Source organism: Miscanthus floridulus, chromosome 11 (genome assembly GCF_019320115.1).
Source record: "Miscanthus floridulus cultivar M001 chromosome 11, ASM1932011v1, whole genome shotgun sequence".
Classification (NCBI taxonomy): Eukaryota; Viridiplantae; Streptophyta; class Magnoliopsida; order Poales; family Poaceae; genus Miscanthus; species Miscanthus floridulus.
This window is the reverse complement of record NC_089590.1, coordinates 91,379,126-91,391,714: the sequence shown is the minus strand read 5'-3', so window position 1 is coordinate 91,391,714 and position 12,589 is coordinate 91,379,126. Positions and strand designations below refer to the sequence as shown.

Below are 12,589 nucleotides of genomic sequence, written 5' to 3'. Positions count from 1 at the left end.
ACTCCAGACTGGACTCTCGGCCTTGTCTGCCGCGCAACCGCGCGTAAGGAATCTGGAATCGAGACAATTTTTTCCCAGCGAATTGCCGGAAGCGCACACACAAACACGGCGCTGAGTTCCAGGGGGAAGGCGCAGTCACGCAGCGCAGTTGCCCAATGCAAGCATCCCGAACAAGCATGTCTGCATGCATTCAGAATTCAGAACGATCCATGGCGCCAGATGGTTACGTTTCTGTTTCCCTGCACACGATGCATCTGGTGGTGCCAGCAGCCAGGAACCGGAAGGAGCGGAGAGACGAAACGAGAGGTCATCAGGAGGACACGGAAGTGAGTGCGCCGGCAATTACTCCGGTTGCAGCCGGCAGGGCTGACGAGGAGCACGGCGTCCATTCATGAATGATCCCTGCGACCTGCGATCGACTGCGAGAAGGAGAAGAAGCATGGGAGGAGGAGTGGAGACGACGAGGGCGGCAGGGCAGCGAACTGATTCGGAGGGCCAAGGAGAGCGACAGGGCATCGGAGCAGAGTCCACCACATTAACTGATGCCCAAAGGTAGCCAGTTACTGGAATCAGCTTTACCGCGGGGAGGGAGCCTTCGGGCGCGCCTGGCCCAGCCCACTTTTGCAAAAACGAGAGACCCGGGGCCGTCGACACATGCTCCCGCTTTGCTTCCTACCCACCTTGCTGGTGTCTCCTCCACTCTGGCCCCCCTGGGCTCTCTCGGCCCCCGTCATCTTCTCCCTCAATTATTGAAGTGCCCGAATCAGAAACAAGGAATCCCCTTTCTCCAGCAAAATGTTAGGTCCACTTGGCCGGGGACTGTTCGTTTCTCTTTTCTTCCTTTTCCGGGAGCCGCGTAGGCAACACATTTTAGATTGCAATTTATATTAACATCAAGAAAAATATTTATGCGGTGTGCCATTCCTTCTCGATCAGTTCACTTGTAGCAGTTATGAGCTGTTTGGATGGATGCGGCACAAGTCTACCATTGTCTAGCCAGTAGCCAAGCTTCCATGATTCCATCCAAACAAGCCTGCATCGAGCAATAGTGGGGTTTCGAGCCTACAGTAAAGATTACTGTCAGTTGACAGTTTCAGACTCGTCAGCTTTGCTGTAGTAAGCATTACGCTTCCACATGACAGGAGCCCGCAGTAATCTCAAGATTGCCATCTTATTTCAAGTGATCTCCGGTGATGACAGTTAGTACATAATACTAGGTTTACACGAGCTCGAGATCCACACGCACTGTACCTCTCATATTCTAAGACGGTAGCAACTTACCAGACGATGCAGCCCGCAGGTTGTGTCGGCTGACCGGCGTGGTGTGTATGGAGCAAATTTCAGATACAGCGAGGCCATCGTGGGGCAGCGAGTCGAGCGCGCGATGCAACATGAGACCAAACAAAAAATGAGCTGCCATGTTGACTTGACACCCACTGTCATCATTTCATGGGTGCTTGCCAATGGTGAGCGAAAGAAGAAAAGCGGCAAAAGGACGCGACGCGACGCCTAGTCGCCTACGGCCTACCAATCACGCACTCGGCTTCGTCTCGGGAACTCCTCATTTACAAGTCCATCCATCCTCGGATCCATGTCTCACCCAATCAAGAACACAGAAGGAAGGGAAATGGGGAGAAAAGAATGGCGTCCAGTTTTCTCCGGTAAAATCAAACGTCGCCGTGCAGTGGTGCGAGGAGTCGTTTGCCCTGGGTCAGATCAAATGATCGACCTCTGCCGTGGAAGACGATCGATGAACGAACGCCCAGTCGTGTCGTGGTTCTTGGTCTGCTCTAGGTGGGCCTTGCCAGCGAATGGAACCCATTCTTCTGAACCCAGCCCGCCGGGCCTTGCGTCGTAACAACGTAGGGAGGGAATCGTGATGATGCTGCAGCTGCGGTCGCGGCGGTGATCGGTGGCGGCGGCGGCCAGTTCGTGCCGCCGCCGTGCAGCCACTGCTGCTGATGCTGCAGCTGGGGAGGCCAGTGCCCGTTGCCTCCGCCGACGGCGCCGCCGATCGCCAGGGACAGTCCTCCCGCGGTCCCCGGATCGCCGTTGCTCAGGAACTGCCGCAGCAATTTGCATAAAAAGAAAACAAAGCGTCAGCCAGTCAGGTCGCGCCGCGCCTACCTAGGGAACACAAGGAACTATCGGGGAACAAAAGGAAATCCGACGCAGATACCCACTTGCGGATGCCTGGGGCTGAACGGCAACGGCAGGTGCTGGGCGACTTGCAAGGCAGGAGGAGGAGGAGGCAGCATCTGGGGTTGCTTCGAGCTCGCGCCGAGCTGCCACCCGGTGGTTGAAACGTGACAAGCTTGCTTTATTAGGCAAAATTTTATAAGACACACCTCGTTGATGCGGAACGCGGGAGCAAACTGAGTGACGGGCGGACCAAATGGATACCTTTGCTTTCGTGCTCCGGGGCGCGGCCGTCTGCCAGTCGATGTCGAACGCCATGGGGACGCGCTGGTCCGAGGTCTCGTCGTCGCCACCACCGCCGCCGCTGTCAAGGCTGCCCCTTTTGTTCCCCGCTGAGCTCCCCAGCGACAGGTCCAGGTTGTGCTCGTCGCCGCCGCCCGTCGCCGCTGCACGGTGAAGCATCGGACCGTCAGAGATGAACAGAGATTGCCTGTAGGTCGTTGCAAACTGCGCAGGGATAGACGAACCCGCCGGCTCGAGCTCCTCGGCGTAAATGCTGGGATCGAAGTTTGTCACCGCGTCCTTGCCGTTGCACTTGATGGCCGCGCGGTCGTACGCCCTGCACACCACACATACAGAGACCACCGGACCCGACAATCCCAGAGACACGGGGCATCCATCAGTCAGTTTCGCGGCCCAGGGGTGGCGGAGCTCCGTTCCGAGAAGAAAACGCCTCGCGAGCACACAGTGCGGTCCAACTATTTTACCTGGCGGCTTCCTCCTCGGTGTTGAACAGGCCCAGGTAGACGTACCTGCAGTGACACAGACCGGAAGTGACAGCCATGAATAATGAGGGTGAGACGATGAGAGGCGCAACGACAAAGAAAGAAGAGCTGATGCCGAAGCAGGGATGGGGAGGAAAGATGAACTGAAGAAGTGGTTGGCCGGGGAAGAAGGAGGAATCGGAGGCGAGAAGGGAGATGGACGACGGACGGCAGGCATACTTCTTGCCGAGGAACTGGCCCATGCGCGCCTCCCACCTCCCGCACTTGTGGAGCGTCACGCCTCTGTACTTGGAGCTGCCCCGGGGGAACCCCGTGCTCTGCCGCCGGAGCACGTGAACGAACTCCTCCTTGCTCAGGTGGCCCATCTGCTGGTAGACGAAGGAAGACGTGGATTAGATAAATGAGAAAAAAAAACATATCTTCTTGTTGCTACATGCTCCGTAGTATTACAGTAAAATTCACCTGCTTCATGTCGTCTTGGTAATCCTCCAAGCTGAAATTGATGTCGGCCTCCACGCCGCGGAACTTGATCGCCGCCCGATCGTACGCCCTGAGTTTGGCAGGCAAAGCAGACGTCAGGGATTACAATTTGACGGCGAGCCCCGCTGCTATTGGCGGAGAACTTGGCATGGGAGTCAGTGAAGAGAGCCAATAGGAATCGAAGAAAGAGAGAGGGTTTATTACCGAGCCGCCGCATGAGCGGTGTCAAATGCGCCTGCAAGTTGTCACAAAACCAAGCCAAGCCAAGCCATTTGTGAGTGAGGAATCCATCCTGAACTGAAGACGCCTCGGATTGGGCAGCATCTGCTCTCCCAAGTCCCAAGTATGGATGTGTATGGACAAGATGGACATGAACGAAACTCACCCAAATAGACCTGCTTGCCGCAATCCCTGCATTGCACAAGCACAAGCAGAGAGCATTCCCGGGTAAAAAGGTTAGTGGCAACACCACCATTCGAAAGAATGAGCACCTGTCATGCACGAAAAGAGCAAGCTGGCGGACTGATTTCGCAGAGGACCAAGAACCTAAAATTCCCCTCCTGCTGATCCCGGTACGGAAACAGAAGTTATCCGAACCGAGCACTTCCCGTCGACAGGAGAACCCGAGTGAAGGAGTGAGAGTGAGAGAGAGAGAGAGAGAGAGAGAGAGAGAGAGCATGGCATATTGGCATGGTAACAGCTGGTAAGAATAACTTTGATAAAGTGTTGCTATGAAAGGCAAAAGTAGCAGAGGCGAGAAATGCCCTAAACAAGAGGAATCCAACCCAATAGCTCGCGAACACCCCCCTCGCGAGCTGCTGCTGCTTGCTCCGTCTATGGCTCCTCGTCGAGAAAGGAAAGGGCGGCGGCAACGGAACTTACCATATGTGCGACTCCCACCGCCCCGTCCGGCGGTAGAACGTGACGCCGCGGTACTGCGAGCTGCGCGACCGCGGCCCGCGCCGGCTCTTCTTGCCACCAGCCGCCGCGGTGCCGCCAGCCGGGGCGACGACGCCGTTGCTGCCCGCGGCGGGCGGTGCGGCTGCGGCGGCCAGGCGGAGCCAGCCCGCGCGCGCGTTCGACGAGCCGGGCGCCGCGCCGATGGCGGCCGGGGCCGGGAAGAACTGCCGCGTGACCACGGCGTCCGCGGCTGCAGCAGCGGCGGCGGAGTCGTCGTCCGCGTCGTCGGGTATCTCGACTGGCGCGGCCGCCGACGAGGAGGACGCGCCGGAGTCGTCGGCCGACGGCGACGGCGGGGCGGCCGGCGAGTCGTTAAGATCCCACATGGCTGGTCTTCCTTGCTTTGGTACGACGACGCTGGTGTGTGTATGTGTGTGCGTGTGTCTGTGGTGGTCCACTCTGCCCTCCCTCCCTCCTCGGCTCGATCTCCTTGCCTCGCACTCCAACTCGCGTGATGAACGAGCGAGCGAGAGAAGAGAAGGGGAACGAGAGAATAGTCCTAGGGACGCAGAGAGGAGAGCAAGAGCAGGAGGACCCCAGCCAAAAGAGGAGAGGGGAGGCGGGAGAAAAGGAGGCCAGAAGCAGCCGCTGTTGCCTTGTTGGGGATATGCAAGTACTTTCTCTTTTGCTATCCCCTTGGCCTAGGAGAGCAGAGGAGGCCAAAAGCACCCGCCCGCACCCCGGGTAGGTCCAATTTTTTACAATTTAGCTTTTTTTAAAAATAAAATTTATGTTTGTTTCTCCGAAAGATGTAAAATCATCTTTAAATCCTGAGGTAGGTGTTAGACTCATGACGTCGAGGTAATACGTTTCGATGCCATAGATCTTGGCTCCGAGGTGCCTGGCCGAGCACAGCAGAGAAGTCTAGGTGGCGTTGACGTGGTCGGTACCTCGGCGCCAGAATACATGACGTCGAAGTCGGCGTCAAGATCTGTGGCGCTGCGCCATGTATTCTAGCGCCGAGCATTGATTCAAGCGTGTCGCCGCCGCAACTCTCTCTCTCGCGCTCTCTTTCTCCTTCCCTCTCACTCTATCTCTCCTCTCCCTCTCACCACCGCCGCCAGCCAGGCCCGCCGTCGCCTCCTCCGCCGGCTGTTGCCCGCTCCACTACTGAAGTTCACCGCCCGCCGTCCCCCGCGCGCCGGTCGCCTCCCTCGCTCCCCCATCCGCTCCCTCGTCCGCCCTCGTCGCCCCATAGCTCCTTCCACGCGCACCGGCGGCGAGGGCGGCCCCTGCTTCTCCCCGGCGTCCCCGCCGGCCGGCGGGCCGCCGGCGTCCGAGTCAGGCGGCTACCCCTCCCATCCCCCCACCGTGGCTCGCGAGGACGCCATCGGGCTCGAGGCCGCAGGAACGCCGCACGCTCGCCGTGGTTGCCGCGACTTGCGAGGACACCGCCACCCGCTAGAGCCGCTGCCGCCCCAGCCAGCTGCCGCCGAGCACTCATTGCCGTACCGAAGCAACGTTGCCGGAGCTGCTGCCACACCGGCCCACGACGCCGCCTCGGACCTCGCCGCGAGCTACCACCGTTGGACCCGCGCCTCCTCTCGCGGCTCCCAGTGACCCCACCACCCCCATTGACGCCAACGGTTCTCAGGTTTTTTTTCTTTAGTTTTTTTTAATTGAGTTAGTTTAGATAATATTGTTATTTATTTTATATAGTTTTGTAGTTTGGTAAAGTTTTTTTTAGTTATTTAGTGATTTAGTGATGTTTATTTAGCTAATTTAGATAGATAGTTATTTAGTGATTTAGTAATGTTTAATTAGCTAATTTAGGTAGATATTTATTTAGCTAATTTAGATAGATAGTTAGATAGTTAGGTAATTTAGCTATATAGGTAGTACTTGTAGTTAGATAGATAGGTGGCTTAGATTAGATACTTATTTATTTATGTAGAGAGTCAAAAACTTTTATATGTAAATCCGTAATAATTTTGGTGTTGTGCATACCAACTAGATGGACAACGTAGTCATCCTGTATTATGGAGAAAATGTGGAGGAAGATGAGTTTGGGAATGTCAATTTTGTTAGAATGCAAAGGGTGCCAGTGATATTCGATGATCGACCATTGTTTTGTGAGTTGTTTGGTAGGGCTCGTGATGAGTTTAAATGCAATTCAAATGAAGATGCCATCTTAGTTGAGGGAGTACATCACCATGGCAGGTCAGGAACAATTTTGAGGTGGTTGGTCCTAATTGCATCAGAGGCTCAATGGGACAAATATGTCAAAACTATCATGAAGAATGAGTTTCAATGTTTGGATTTGGTTGTGCGGAAGTTGTCCAATGATCGTCGTTTCTTCAAATGTCTGTGAGCATGGGTAATTGCTATTACTATTTGTTTCTTCAATATGTTCCTCTTCTATACAACTTACATGACATACTTATTGTAGTCTTCTTTGGCCGAAGAAAACTATGGGTTCACTAGGTGGATCGATCCTCAACCTATTTATCCGTATGCGGAGTACATCTACTACCTACAGGATCATATCTTCGATCTAGAAAGGGAAGTTAGCAGCGGTTACAAGGACGACGAACAGGAAGACGACAACAATGGTGCCAGTTCATAGGAGGCACTCTGCAATGATCCATATTGCACCTGCCCTAATCACAGGAACAAGGGTCCTCCGCCGTCACCCCCGCCGCCACCACCACCAACAATGGAAGGATACTGTGGAGAAGGTGCAACACAATTTGCTATGTGGCCATACTACTAGGACAAACCAATCTTTTTAACGGGCCACATCCATGTGTTTGTTTGTTTTTTGTTAATCACCTAAGGCATGTTAGGGTTAGTCGAAGGAAATACGTATCCTTGTTTGGCACATGTTCTCACATGCCATTTCATGTGCTTGTTGTTTGCTTCAATTACCTAAGGCATGTTAGGTTTAGTCCAGGACCTCTGTACCCTAGTTTGGTACATGTTATCACATGCCATTTCATGTGTTGTGTGTGTTGAATTAGGTAATCCACTACTTCGTTACGTTTTATTTGCACTATGTGAGCTCGTTTCACTACCTATGTAATATTAAACTCAATATTAAGACAACAAATAATGAAACTAAAAACACTATGAAAGATCCAATAATAGAGCACGTTAATCAACAGCCACAACATTTAAAGTACATGACGACAAACTAAAAGTACATTACATGACAACACAATGCAAAGTCCAAGATTAGACAACATTGTTCGTGAATATAGCATAGAACTAGCAAGTTATGAAGACTATTAAGTGCAACGAGGCCACTTTCCCTACCTCTGGGCATTGGGATTCTCCTCCATCGCTGCCTTCGCTCGCTGTGCACGCTCAAGCTTCCTCTCCCTCTCCTCCCTGTGCAAAACAACACGCCTCCTTTCCTCCTCTTCCTTGTGCTCCTTTTCTAGAGCCTTCTCTCTGCGTCTCTTCTCCATCATCTCCTTGTCCTCTGCCTCCCACCGTAATAGTTTCTGCATCCACTCCTTGTCTTCCGGCTTTATCTCAGTGTCGATCCACTGCTCAAAATCACATAGTGGTGGAGGGGTCTGCAACAAATGCAATTGTTACAAAACAAATAAATCATGCAAGACTTCATTTGACACAAAATAAATATTAAACAACATCAATTTCTCACCATTTTGTTAATACAACGCTAACGAAGTGTAGGCTCAAACGCAAAATTGGCACACATCCAATACCTCTGCCTATAAGTATCCTCTTCATTGGACTTGGCTACCTTACAAGGATCGCCGCAAAAGCACATGGGCACTAGAACACCACTAAGCAGAGGCAATGGGTCGAAGACATTTCCGGTCATCCGGCCATAACTATAATTGAACCAAATTTGTTCTAAGAACCGAAAGCAATGAACATTAAACCCTAAACCTAGGGTTTTTCTATTTGTTGCACATAAATGAAAACATAATATAACACGATGATAAGAGATTACCTTGGTTTACTAGTTTTACCACGCCTTGACATCCTACCGTTACATAATTCAAAAAATAAAAAATCACTTCAAATATTAGGTAATAACTTATCTAGGGTTGTAAAATAGAGGTAATACATATCAAATCAATGCGTAAAAAATGATAAGGGGAGAGAGAGGATACCTTGCTCGCGAAGATGTATAGATCAAATCCAAGTATCCAAGGTCAAATTCGTCAATTCAAGAGATTGGACGGGTTAGGGAGAGGAAGAAACCGAGAGGAAGAAACCAAGAGGGAGGAGGAAGAAATGAGAGTAGTCTTGGCAAGAGAAACTTGGCCGTGGGTTTTGAATCCATGCTCGGCGTCAGAATACATGGTGCCGAGGTCGGCGCCAAGATTTGTGGCGCCGAGCTCGGTGCCAACTGTTCTGGCGCCGAGGTACCGGCTACGTCAACGCCACCTAGACTTTCCTGTTGTGCTCGGCCAGGCACCTCAGAACCAAGATCTGTGACGCCGAGACATGTTACCTCGGCGTCATGAGTCCTGACGCCGACCCGTAGGGTCCAAAAATGAGTTTAAGTCTCCTAAGGGGCCAAATGTATTTTTTTTTAAAAAAAAGAGTCAAATTGTAAAAAAATTAGGCCGGGTAGGCGGCTACCCTGCTACCCTGGTGGCGGAGGAGGATTGCACTGTGCGCCAAGGTTGCCGCGGCTGCAAGTTGCCACCGGTTCGGGGTCGCAGCATAGCGTGATACTGGCGGGATGCCAGGGCAGTGGACGGAGGGAGAGGCGGGCGCCGCGGAGGTTATAAAAGGCGCGCGCCGAGCACGATACCGAGGCAAGCGGCGTCGGCCATCAAGCACCAGTCATCACACATCCATCAGCGGCACCTCAGTCCCGTAGGACGGTAAAAACAAAAGCAAAACAAGTGTCATGTTACTCTAATCGCGGGCGGGCAACAACCTAGGAGTAGTAATCATTCGCTCGTCGTTCCTTCGTCAAAGCGACCAGACCGGCCATTGGCCGTGGTCATTTGCCCTTGGATTGGATTGGATCCGATTCGATACGCAGACGCCCCCGTTGGGCGTTGGGGTGGCCGGTGCCCCCGGCCTTCTCCTTTTGGGGGCGGCACAGGGTGGGCAGCGGACGGTTTGCTCAAGCAAGAGCCAGCCAGGGTAGGAAGCGTCTTTTTCCACGGTGGAATTTGTAGGTTTGCAAATGAACACGGCTCGTAGAGTAGTCATGTCACGCAGCAGGCAGCAGCAGGACTAACCTGAGATTTGAAGAAGCTTATTAACCAGTTTCTTACTGCTGCATGTTTCCTTGAGAACTTGTCTTTCTTTTCTTTTTACTGCAATCGCATCTTCTTCTTCTTTTTGACCAGACAAATACATACATGGTCTCCGTGCCGATCACTTGATCATCGAGAGCGGCTGGCTTTTTCCATGCCAGTGTAGTCCTGCTCGTCTAAAGCGTCAGCTCAACACGTCAGTGGGAGAAATGTCAACCTCTACCAGGCTGTAGTAGCGAGTTAACTTGCCAATTCAGAGAAATTTCCAACGTCGTAAATTGCCAGTTCCATCTGAGACCCCATGGGGGGGCTTCAACTGTAGCAACCACCTTCGTGTCCTTGCTGTCTCCCAGAGAATTATTAGAGCTCTCTGCCTCGGTTGTTCAGTTTCAGCCCGGAATCATACGGTGCCAACCTGCCTTCATGTCCTACTACTAACACTTCTTCTTGTGGTGATGATGGATTATTCAACAAAAGATTAGATGCTCTCTGCTAGCAGCATTCTTGTGGAAGGGTTCTGAAAAAAAAAACGCAAGTTGAGGACAATGCCTAGTTAAGTGGCAAAAGGTGATGAGACCAGAAGATTTAGGAGGATTGGGCGTTCTAAAAATCAACCGTTTTGGTCGAGCGCTTTGCCTCAGAGGGCTGTGGCTAGATTGGGTTGAGCCTGATCAGACTTAGCATTGTGATAACGCAGACAAAGCATTGATGATCAGAGCAAACACAAGGGTATATACATTAGACAAGGAGATAAAAGCTAAATTTTGGCATTTTTTCTTGGCTAAATGGGAGAGCCCCCAATTGATTTGGCAACAAATCTATTCCCATTGGCACGGAGGTGTAAGCATAAACAATCCACAGAAGCTTAAAAGGATTGTGTTCTTTGATACTCAATTCATTGATAAGGCACTGTTTGCATCAACCTGACCATGAAATTGACCAAACATTAGTACTACTATTAGGAGTCGACCATTGTGAACTAGCAATGCATTAAGCCTGGCCATTCAGTGTACTAACAAATGTATTAAGCCATCCGTTACGTACAAGCTAAACACGCGTTCTCATGCTAGCACTAATGCATGTGTTATTTAATTAGCTTGTACCAAATAGCCACACACAATTGTCTAATTTAAAGGGAGAGAAGAGGGTATTTCAACCCACAATAATTTATATCCTTTAGTCTAGCAACCATCACACATAAACCTATTAGTATAAAAATTATTTCTTTAATTTACATGGGCCACTTCAAGTTAAAATAATATAACAATAGGAAGTTAAAATAACCCAAGATCCTAGGGTCTCACGAAATATTTTGCCACGGTGCAAAGCACGGCACATCACGAAATATTTGTGTTGTGCCATGCCTAGGGTCTCGATCGGCACGATCAGCTGCACTGCCCGGTCTGCATTTTGGGGCGTTCCTCTCCTTTAATTCTTAAATGGATTACGAAAATAATTAAAATGGTACATAGAAAATAGTTTTTATCTGTCACGAGCGAACAAAGAAAACTAGATAAGATATATTGAGGGCCGTGTTTGGACTGAAATAAAGACTTATCATATTATACCGAACGACTCGATACTCGATGCCCCTTACGTGCCTAGAGGTCTCGATATGAAATTGCACGAAACATGAGAGGGTTGTGACACGTTCCAAATTTCACCTCTACTACTAGTACCCATGACACCAGTTAATTATTTCGATAATTGGTAGTAGTGTTTGGGTCCTACAGTAACATCGATCATGTAATAAAACACTGTGCGAACTTACTTTTTCCAAAAGGAAAAATCTCTCTGCTGCAGTTTTCTGGTTATGTCTCAGCAGTTCGTCAGTCATTGTGACCCGTGGGCGGTCAAGACTGATCTGGCCCTTGGGCAGGCACGCACATCACACATGAGTACATGACGCCCTCCCTAGCCTGCCAAAGCTGGCAAGTCAAAGCGGCCAGCAGACGTTTTGTGCATGGGATGTAGTACTTGCATACCGGCACAGTGCTTCCGACTCATCCTGCAAGGTACTTGGGCACCCAGTTTTCCTGGCCCGTCCACTAACCGGAGCAGGACGGCGCTGCATCAACAACAGTACTTCGTAGCCGTAGTCGCCCGTGCGACGGCGACGCGTACGTGTAGATGTGCAGAAGGGGGAGAGTTCCGTTTTTGGAGGGGTATACATGCCGCGATCCCATTGGTAGGCTGGCAGAGTGGCCGTGGAAAATTCAAGCAGCACAACGGCGGCCGCTGCTCTTGGTTCTGTGTTGTTAACGTACGTGAACCAGTGCACACGTCTCGTCTCCATCGCGGGCATTGGCATTGAAAACCTTTGCGAAGGACCGGAAACGACGACCAGAGAGGGGGTGAATGGGAGCCTCAAATTTCTTTCGAAATCTTCGACCACTGTCCCAACATCAATCCCCAAAAAGCATACACGAAAGACTTGATGACCACGACCCTAGAGAAGGGTGGATGCTCCCTCAGAACACAGCGGGTCACCACAGAGCAAACGGAACACAGATCAAAGCCCAAACGAGCAAACTCCCAAAAGAAAACAGCACTGCTCCTGCAAATATCGGACACGTCCGGTATTTTCCGGACACGTCCGGTATGATATCGGACACGTCCGGGATTTTCAGCAGCAAGCTGACCAAAAGAGAAAAATCCAAAACCCCATCAAACGGTGTCCAAAAATCATGAAATTTTAACCATAGCTCTTTAGACACCAAGGGAAGGTCTCCACAAAATTTCAGCTCAAAACTCCAAAGTGAGAAATATCGGACACGTCCGGTATGATATCGGACACGTCCGGTATGAACGAGCAGTTTCTCGGGAAAAATTAAATCAAGCCATAACTTGATCAAATCAACTCCAAATGACTTGAAATTTTGCACAAGAGTTCACAAGCGAGTAGAAAGGCAACCTCTAAAAGATTATAGCCCGAGACAAACTCTAACTCCGTGAATCGAAGGAATTGAAGAAAACCCCCAAGAAATAGGTCAAGAACTAAAATTGCCCGGATCTGCGATCTCGTGAGGA

The 12,589-nt window shown here is 51.0% G+C and overlaps 1 protein-coding gene across 4 annotated transcripts; it reads right to left on the bottom strand.

The window, feature by feature from the left end:
• Nucleotides 1-1,152: 1,152 nt before the first annotated feature.
• On the bottom strand, nucleotides 1,153-4,945 carry LOC136493885 (APETALA2-like protein 5). 4 transcript variants are annotated; one of them, XM_066490009.1, is made up of 10 exons: nucleotides 4,287-4,945; nucleotides 3,790-3,815; nucleotides 3,609-3,639; nucleotides 3,387-3,474; nucleotides 3,144-3,292; nucleotides 2,907-2,951; nucleotides 2,667-2,758; nucleotides 2,404-2,585; nucleotides 2,184-2,318; nucleotides 1,153-2,063 (listed from the first exon to the last, which is right to left on the bottom strand). In XM_066490009.1, exons 1-10 carry the CDS (start codon nucleotides 4,688-4,690, stop codon nucleotides 1,791-1,793), a joined length of 1,425 nt encoding a protein of 474 aa, XP_066346106.1. In that variant the 5' UTR covers nucleotides 4,691-4,945; the 3' UTR covers nucleotides 1,153-1,790. The 4 variants fall into 4 exon arrangements, with proteins under 4 accessions (XP_066346106.1, XP_066346108.1, XP_066346107.1 ...); XM_066490011.1 differs by having other exon boundaries at nucleotides 2,184-2,285; XM_066490010.1 differs by having other exon boundaries at nucleotides 3,144-3,289.
• Between the last annotated feature and the right edge of the window lie 7,644 nt (nucleotides 4,946-12,589).